This window comes from Penaeus chinensis, chromosome 7 (genome assembly GCF_019202785.1).
Source record: "Penaeus chinensis breed Huanghai No. 1 chromosome 7, ASM1920278v2, whole genome shotgun sequence".
NCBI classification, from domain to species: domain Eukaryota; kingdom Metazoa; phylum Arthropoda; class Malacostraca; order Decapoda; family Penaeidae; genus Penaeus; species Penaeus chinensis.
Genome location: NC_061825.1, coordinates 7,492,188 through 7,502,187, shown reverse-complemented (window position 1 = coordinate 7,502,187; position 10,000 = coordinate 7,492,188). Strand labels below are relative to the sequence as shown.

Genomic DNA, 10,000 nt, shown 5'->3' with positions numbered 1-10,000 from the left:
GTTTGGAGAAGGAACTCGCTCGCGGTGGATACGATAATATGCAAAACTTTATGTAACTGCTACTGCTTCCACTGTTAATATGAAGACTAATTTATGTAAAAAAATACAAATAATTGACTGAATCCGAGAAATATATTTAAACTTTCCACAGCCTTGCGAAGCGAAGAGTAGTGTGTATAAACACTATGAGCTGCAGAGTAGTCAGGTACTTTTTCCATTTTATTTGAAGCTTCCACAATGTTTTGGTTGTAATTAACATGATACCAGTATATTGAGTACTTTAATGGTTTTCTATTGACTTTTTTATGTGAAAAACTTTGATGATGTCCTGTTTTGTAGCGACTGCGATACAACTTGAAAGAATGTATCAAAGTGTTAGGGGTTTCGGGATGCTACAAAAAGGCCTTATCTATATCTTCTCCAACTCTAAACACACACACACACACACACACACGCATTCTTATATGTGCTTGACCTGTATTTAAGCCAAGCCCTCTCTTCCCAGCGTGAAGACAGCAGTACAGTCGTTGTCGTGCTGGCAGCCCTGAATGGAATCGCGGCGGATAAAGGGAATGAAACAGCACCGATACAGCTGCAGAAAGGTAATTTGCCATTTGCATTTCTTATTATTTTCCTTTTGTACCTATTTTCCAAGAAATGTCACCCAATCCGTATGTTTAAGTAATTTACATTAGTTGTTCTACGTTTCTATTACATTCCTCCTATTAAAGGTGGAAAATAAGGATAAAATGATATTGCGATTATGCTGTCACTCAGAAGCAAGGTTGCCAATCAGTATGGCTCCTTCCACAGCCTCTGGGTCTTTAATGAATTGACTGCTTTCCTCAGTCGGAGCTCGCTCTGTAATTTTCCTAAAGCTAAGACCTAGGACCATGCCTGCCTCTGGGGTCCACTTAAGCCTCATCCCATCGTCGGAGCATGAGTTTTGACTTTGGACTGGGAGTGACGCAGTAGGGGCCATGAGTTGCCGTGTAACATACCTGTCTGTACCATCCCAGAGGTCACCTGGCAAGCTTGCTCCTCAGTCCTGTCATTCTATCTTGGTAGGGGGGCCACAGTGGAACATATATTTACTTGTTATCTGCCACTTCCAGATGTTATACTGTGAGGAACAATCAGGAAAGTTTTTCCTGTTTGTTAGTAAGGAGTGTAATATTAATCATTGTGTATAAATTCTGTGCAGTACCTGCATTCTCTTTATGATTTTCTTTGCAATGCCATACCATGAACATTGTCTTTGCCATGCGCTGTGTACCAAACCGGGTCTCTGAATTGTCATCTTGCAACAACCGTAGTGCCTGACTTGCCATGGTGCAAGTCTAAAACAAATGTGGCAACAACTGTTAGGACTGGCATATCCTGTGGGACCAACTTGGGTGGACGGCACATTTTGTGCAATCTCACAGTTAGGTGTATCTGCCTCTGGAGCTTTTTATGACATCTGCTGGATACTCTGCTCAGGTGTTGAAGCTCACTTTCTATCTATGGTGAATTTAGCTGGTGCCATGGGGCCCTGGTGTGGTAACCTACTACACCCCATCCAATATGCTTGGTTTTACTAACTGCAATCGTTGAAGGCCAGTGAGATGCATGAGGTGACATAGTTCAGTGGTAGGGAGCTGACGTTGCAATCACAAGGGTCCTGAGTTCATGTCCGGTCGTCTCTTTTAGTCGACTTAGCTATGAGAATTGTCATGCTGGTGTCAGAGATGGGTTGAAAGGAACTGGCCATCCTATTGCCTCATCCTGTGGACTAGTGTTCCGCTACTAACATGTCCCTCTACACTTATATATGGGACCAACTCTTTTGTTCTTCCTAAAGGCAGCAGTCCTCAGCTAGGAGCAGATTCATCTGTACATAGTTTCTCTACAAGGAGCTAGACTTCCTTCCCTCTCATAAGTTTGTGGAGCATTTGTACCTGAATGGCGCCTTCCATGAAACTTTTTTCTGGTTGTCCTAGTTGTGGGGTCCAGGGTCTCATAGCTGGCCACTCTCTTTTACCTTATTAGTCTGGCTGATGCCTTGGGTCTGTCTCCCTTACTCCTCACTCAGGATTTGTGGACGAGGAGGGAGAAACCACGCTATGTGCCATGTATATCCCAGGATAGCTCATGAATAGTCGCCACCGTGATAAACGTCAAGTGGTTACATTCAGGATGTGCCTATTCCATGTTACAGGAGTATGCGACTGTCGTCTGTGACTGCCTTGGCGAATGCAATATGCCAAGTGATAGGGAAGTCTGATCAGAACTCGGTCCCTCAGGCTCACCGTCAGTAGCCACGGCTCGTTGCTCACTTTCACTCACTTAAGAGGTAGGACAGGAGGCATCCTGCATGTCATTTGCTAAGCAATACTTGGCCCAATTCCCCATTCCCTGTGAAGGGCTATGGTAGACAAGATGGAGGGAGGGATGAAAGCCGTTCTTCTACCCTTAGAGAGCAGAAGTATGTACCTTCGCTTAACGTAATTGTAGTCGGGCCTCCAGTGTTTTGTTACCCCTCTGTTGTGGTCTTTCATTAGCATCATTATTATTATTATTATTATTATTAGTAGTAGTAGTAGTAGTAGTATTCACTATTTGAAACTATAACTATAATTATATAGATATAACCTGGATCAATACAGGGCGCTAGTAAATGCTAACGGTATCGCCTTTAGTAAGGCAGATGACTCAGGAATAAGGTCAAGGTGATATAATGCATCCCAGTCTTACAGGTATTCAACGGTTTTATCTGTTCTTCCAACAGGAAATGTGGTGTCCATATCGGGAGAAGTGACACAGGTGTGTGTCGTGATGGAGGCCAGGCCAGGGGCGACCTTGGCTTGCACCCATTTAGGAAAGGTCACATCGGGACTAGATGCGGTCATCAAGAGCAACGGCAATCTTGCCAAAGGAAAAGTTTGTGTCAAAGACTGTGGGTTTGCGTGGCAAATTTAGCATTCGCAAGTGGACTAAATGCAATACTAAAATGGCTGATGTAGAATTGATTCACTTTACCCCATCACGTTTCATCTCTGTCCTGTCGACCGCGGTATGTATTGACACCACTCATCACGTCAGGTCACGTCACCGTTCCGTGAACAGCTTCGCCCAGCTCGAACTCATCCAAGTAATCCTGGTGGCCCATACGCTTGGGCTGAAGAAGATAATTGCACTGCTGTTAGAGGAACACGTCAACTCAAAAATACAAAAAAGGATATGGTTACATAAAGTCCTGAGGAAAACACAAGTTGAAGGTGAATACTTTTTTACATTTTTTCAGCAATTTCGAGTGTCAACATTTAAATTTAACCATTTGTTAAAGAAGAAGTTCTCGTTCCAAGAACACTACTTTTCGGATACCAATTACACCATAAAACAGACTGGCTGTAAACTGGCTGTAAGCTGAAGGAATGGAACCAGCACGCCACGTTGGAAAGAATCCGTGCCGTTACGTGATGTTACATGACGGTGTAGTGTGAATTTGCCCATTTATTTACCTAGAAGTATTGACGTGACGTGATGAGATATGACGGTATGCTGAGAATCAGCCCTAACGAGGAAGAAATAATAGAATATCGACGAGAAAATTCCCTGACCATATTATGCTATTATTTTGTTACGAATTTCAGTGGTTTGGCTTTAAATATTTACCTAACGACTGTATGTATTGGCTACTTCTTTAGCAATGATTTTATCACATAAAGGGGAGTCGTACATATTTTAAATTTCACTAGACTTAATATGATAGTACAACGTAAGGCGCATTTTTGGCGGCCGGTTATTTCAAGATTTCATGAAAAATCTTGAAACTTCTTGCTCATTCCAGTTTTTGACGGGGTCAGATATCTTGGTCAAAGAATTTTCACACTTTCTCTAGCGGAAGCTTCCAAGTTTCATGCCACAGTAGTAAAGAAACCGCCAACATGGCCGACCGATGTGAGGGATTTCGATAAAAATCCTCTATTAAATTTATTATTTTGTCGCCAATAGATAAGTATATAAACTACCCAACTGTGGTCCTATCTGTGCCGACCAGGAACATGAATTGGATTATATTACTAGCTTTATTAATTTCTAAAAGATAAATACTAGCTAGTTATGATTGTAATATGGCCCCCTTGGCGATGTTCGAAGAAAATTTTCATTCAAAACTCGCAGTTTGAAAAACAGACATTTGCTCTTAATAACAGATATTATCCTTTTATAAACTGTTGCTCTAATATGTTTTTATTTAATTTATTCAAAACATTTTATGCTACATAGTATATTCCTGATTAAAAATAATATTAGTCTTTATCTCTTCGTCAGGTAATACAAAAACAAGACGTGAAAGATTACCTAAATTCACTCTGATTACCAAGAGCGTTCAGTCCGTTTTCTGCTGCAATTACTCCACTACGAGCCTAGGTCTATATAAGCTACTCAAATTCGTCCGTCTCGCGCATGACGTCACAGGGCGTATAGCAATATTGTGTGTGTGTGTGTGTATGTGTGTGTGTATGTGTGTGTGTGTGTGTGTGTGTGTGTGTGTGTGTGTGTGTGTGTGTGTGTGTGTGTGTGTGTGTGTGTACATATATGTATACATATATGTATACATATATGTATATATATGTATATATATGTATATATATGTATATATATACACATACATATATGTAAGCTCTTCTTTGATTTCATAAATGTATGTGTGTTGTGATACCTTAGTTGTATGATTTTTTTTATAGTAAATTCGTCGAAGCGTTTCGACTTTACACATGCCTTGAAAGAATAAAAAAATATCATTCATATCCCATGTCTTCTTTCTTTTTACTTATTTATTATAACATACCTAAGCTGCAGCATAAAGAAATATAAAATTGAAATCAAGTAAAATATATCGTATATACCTACAAATAATCACTGTTAATCATTACCTGTAAAATCTGTCCAGTGTTCAAATCGCCAGAACAAGCCAGCATCTATTACTTTAGTTTTTGTTCATTTTGCTACCGTTTTCTATTTATCTTCTCCTAGCCTGCCATTCTCTCCCCCCCTCCCCCCGTTCTCAGCCTCGCCATGTGACGTCATAGGCCTTTTCCTCCAAAACTGCACAGAGCTCCGAAGTTCGTTCGTTCGTTTGAGATTTGCGCGGGCTTTTTATGGCCGACGAGACCTTACTTATATAAACCTTGCTACGAACGGGAACCAGTCACCACATATTACGGAAATTTCTTTACATGGATTGGGACCGTTTTTGACGAAAGCGGTAAGACAAAGTGTAAGGTTATATGAGAGAGGAACCCAAAAGAGGCCACCCGTGAGGCGGGAAGCTTCAGGCTTAGGGGCCAAGGAAAATGAGGGGGCCCCGTTCGTTCCTCGAAAAAGGGGGTGAGGGGACCAGGCTGAAGGCTCAGAACCCACACGACCTCACAAGCCAATTATCCCCGGAGATGCAGGCCTACCAGGAGCGTGACCAATACGAAGAAGCATGACAAAAACATACAAAATCTAAACTGAACAAAAAAGAACCGTGCAGAAGGCACCAAAGTAAAACAAACTAATAAGTAAAAGACAATTGCCAGAGAGGCTTAAGACTGAATAAAAGTACGCCAGAAGGGCTTAAGAAAAACAAAGCATGCCAGAAGGGCTTAAAACAATAAAAAGAACTAACATCTAAGATAAAACAAGTAAAAGGTAAATTGAGGGAAAAAGTAAAAGGGCAAGTAAAAGACGAGTAAAAGGTGTGAGATTGAATAAAAGTAGAAAGTCAAAGGACAAGATAAAATTAAGTAAAATTCAGAGAAAGTAAAAAGTCAAAGTCGAAGGAGCACACATGGTTCACAGTGAATTTAAAATAGTAAAATGGCACGTCCAGCCTAAATACACCTGGGCAAGTAAAAGGGGCAGTACAACCTTGTTTCGGCATCCACGGTGTAAAATCCAGACAGGTAAATCCAAAGGGTAGTCAAAGCACAGTCAGAATATCCACTTCCTTTATTTTGCATGAACGTGGGGGTTACATTAACCCCCGCGGACGTCGGCGTAGCACAACAATAACATTAAACAATAAATAAGAATGGTTAAAATAAAAGAAAATGTACAAAAGATAAAAACCAATCACAAAAACAATTTAACATAAAAAGAAATCGTTAAAGAATTATAATTATGGTAAGAAAGACTTAAAAGAATCTGCTGCGATTCATGAATAAAAATCATAAAATATGTAACTTACTCTCGCCGTAAAAGAGAAATTAAAAGGATGAATAAGTAAAATGAAACCATACAAAAATAAAGCGGAGCTTAAAATACAAGAGATAAAAAAACGTGAATAAAAAGATGCAGTCGCAGCAGATGTGGATATCTGTTATCCGCACATCATCAAGATCTTTGTAATCCATGCACGGATAACTAAGGATCAAAAGTTTATTTAAAAATAATACAAAAAGGGTGTAAATTAAGGTAAAACACATGTACAAAGAAAAGCCAGCGTGGTACAGATATAAAATGCGTAAAAAGGAGGCTGGCAGAGGGAAGTGGTCCGGCTGTGCTCGACTCGCCCTGTGGATTTCGGCAGGATGCTGGGTAGGATAGGGATAGGATGGGAGCAGGAGAGGATAGGATTAAAGGCAGAAGGTAGGGTAAACGGGAAAAAAAGGAATGGAAAAGTTGGAAATTAGCGTAGAAGCAGAAGGAAGTGAAAAAGCGAAGGAACATGAAGAGGGTGCGAATAAGAGGGGTACGAGGGGGAAATGCGGCAGGATACAGGGCAGGATAGTGATAGGATGGAGGCAGGATAGAGTAGGGATAGAGATAAAAGGTAGAACAAGCAAAGACAACGAGAAAAAGAGGGAGAAGCTACCGTGGAAGTAGAGAGAGAAGAGAAAAAGCGAGAGGACAGGAAGAGGGTGCGGATAAGGGGACGAGAGGGATAGAAGGATCGGAGCAAGGAAGGGGGTGGGGATAGGTAGTGGGTATAATGGGGGGGGGGGGGAAGGAGGTTGAAAACCTCACAAAAGCAAACCATAGCTTGCTTACGTTTCTTGTCAAAAATGCGCCTATAAACGTAATTGATTCAACACACTTCCCACGGTGTGTTACAGTGTTTTATTCTTCATACTCTAATTATTGCACTGTAAACAATTTGTAACTGCACCAGCAGATAACTCGGCCCTGCGTTCCGTTGGGTTCCGTTGGGTTCATTGCTTGCAAACACTGCTAATGTAGAAGCCAAGGAATTTTTTTTCGGTATGGAATCTGTCATATGAGCTTTTACAACTAATTGATACCTAGTGTGTACTTCTTGACTGGTATTCGACTACATATTCAGGTGAAGAAACCTGAGAGCAGGATTCCTAGCTGCTGGACTATTAATGGAAAATATAATATGTAAAGATAAAAAGGGAGCTGTTGTCAATACTAGCATAATTAAAATCCATAGTAAATTTGCTCACACACAAAATTTAAAAGAACTCGAGCGGGCCAATGCTACATTTAAGCGTCCTGTCCGAGAGTAGTTTGTAACGCACTAAAATATTCCGTTTTTTCCAACGGAACGCAAGGCAAGATTCACTCGGCTGCAGGTCCATGCTTGTTAAATTTGCGGGCACTGAGTATTTTCCGTTCGGTCGCCATGTTTAATTCCCAAATTTAGGAAGCTACTGGTATTGACTAATATATTTGGTATTAGGTGCATTCAAATTGTTATTAAAGAAAATATAATAGTATGTTGCAAAACAATGTTCTTAATAAACAGAGACTTCAGTTTAAACGGTTCATCAGTATACGGAATGGACATAAAATATGGTCATGAGTACGACTTACGAATTTTAATGTAGTAGGCAACTAATGCTGAGTTAATGAAGTCACTCATGGTGTTAATTACTTGGAGCGAAATTTCAAAAGGTGAAATAAGGCTACTGTCTGGAGTTCCCCTTTCCCTCCTTATGCAATGTCACCATTGTCTGCATTCTGAATTATACTCTAATTAGTGTGAAAGATCACTCAGAATAAAATTTAAAAAACAAGTTATTCAGTGCCAATAAGCAAACGTCTTTTATCTGTTTGTATTAAAGTTATAAGTTACTGAAGAAATGGGTTCCGAATTAGTTCTTGGTTGTTTCTTGTCACTATGTATCAGAAAATTGTATTTTTAAAATAAACATTTTTTTCTTACTGGATCCTTTTACAAACCTAACCTAACCTCGACATCTCACGATTAGACACTGAAATAAGATAATCAATAGATAAATAATAATAAATACGCAAATGATAAATAAATATGTGACTGATAATTAGTATAATAATGAATCAGTTGTTTGTTAAATGTTACCGGCCTACAGTGAACAATTCAGCAAGTAAGAACGCCTTTTAAAGAGAGTCGCACTGAAGGCACACTGAAGTGATAAAAGTGATAGTACATGAATATTAAGAAATAAATGTGTATAACCATATAAATTAGACTATCAAAGAAAAACAATAATAAGTAACGATAATTACACACTAATCTTTAACAACCAGCCTTACAAGAATTATCCGCGGTCACTAAAAACTTGACACATTTTTAAAACCAAAATATACATTCTTCATCATAGAGTATCTGGACTTTAGCTAACTGAGTTTCAAGGCTTATATCCTCGTCTCCTCTTACACTACGCATTTGAGATAAATATGATCACGTGAACTGAAAATGTCGAAGTCCAACAGAAAGGAAGTTTATCTCACGAAGAATGGAAGCCATGTGTTCGCTTCTCGCGGTTTGTGTGTGCGAACTGCCACGTGGCTATTTGATTTCCCTTTTCCCTCTTTTCTCGTCTTCGACTCTTCTTCTCTCACTCTATCTCCATATGTGTGTGTACATGTATGTATGTATGTATGTGTGTGTGTGTGTGTGTGTGTGTGTGTGTGTGTGTGTGTGTGTGCATGTATGTGTGTGTACATGTATGTATGCATGTATGTGTGTGTACATGTATGTATGCATGTATGTGTGTGTACATGTATGTATGCATGTATATGTGTGTGTATGTATGTATGCATGTATATGTGTGTGTGTGTGTGTGTGTGTGTGTGTGTGTGTGTGTGTGTGTGTGTGTGCATGTATGTATGCATGTATGTATGCATGTATGTGTGTGTTTGTGTGTGTACATGCATGTATGCATGTATGTGTTTGTGTGTACATGTATGTATGCATGTATATGTGTGTTTGTGTGTACATGTATGTATGCATGTATGTGTGTGTTTGTGTGTGTACATGCATGTACGCATGTATGTGTGTTTGTGTGTGTATCTGTATGTATGCATGTATGTGTGTTTGTGTGTGTATCTGTATGTATGTATGTATGTATGTATGTATATGTGTGTGTGTGTGTGTGTGTGTGTGTGTATTATTACGGTTTTAGTTGACAGACGAGATTTAGTCTTAGCCTAAGGGAACGATGTAATTACAAATCTATAATAAAGTGTGATGCTTTAGGCTTTACCTCCAAGGATTATGATATTTCATATACTTTCCAGGTTCTGTAAGTATATTTGTATTTAGTTTATTAGATTTATGTATTAGAATTATATGTAGTTTCACTTAGTTTAGTCATATATTAGAATTATATATAGATATAAATTCACTTCACCATTCTTGTATTTTTATATTACTTTAATGGAAATACATAAAAAAAATGATGCTTTATTTTTATCAAGACCAACCTATTACCAATAACTTTAACACACACACAAGCACCATGAATGATTATCCGTAATTTGATTATATAATACACTTAACACCATCAATAGTCTCGTAAATACGATATTATATCCTTCACGATTTTCTGTAGTAAAACACCACAAGATTGTTGGGTAACAGCTGAGGAGTAGCGAGTAGCGAGGTTAGGTGCCCAACTGCACAATTCAATGGCTAAATGGCTAAACAACTCTCTCTTCCGGCTTTCTTACCCTACTATATAGGCTTTGGCGAATTCGCAGGGCATCGTCTTGAGAAGTCGCGCGAAGGAAGTTAGGATCGCTT

The 10,000-nt window shown here is 39.3% G+C and overlaps 1 protein-coding gene across 3 annotated transcripts in view; it reads left to right on the top strand.

The window, feature by feature from the left end:
* LOC125027169 overlaps positions 1–4,571 on the top strand; it is a 23,888-nt gene extending 19,317 nt beyond the window's left edge. For all 3 annotated transcript variants that reach the window (XM_047616070.1, XM_047616071.1, XM_047616072.1), the window contains 2 exons: positions 506–602; positions 2,771–4,571. In XM_047616070.1, the coding sequence (XP_047472026.1) occupies positions 506–602; positions 2,771–2,961 (288 nt within the window). In that variant the 3' untranslated portion in view covers positions 2,962–4,571. The remainder of the gene's footprint in view (positions 1–505; positions 603–2,770) is intronic.
* The last annotated feature ends 5,429 nt before the right edge of the window (positions 4,572–10,000 follow it).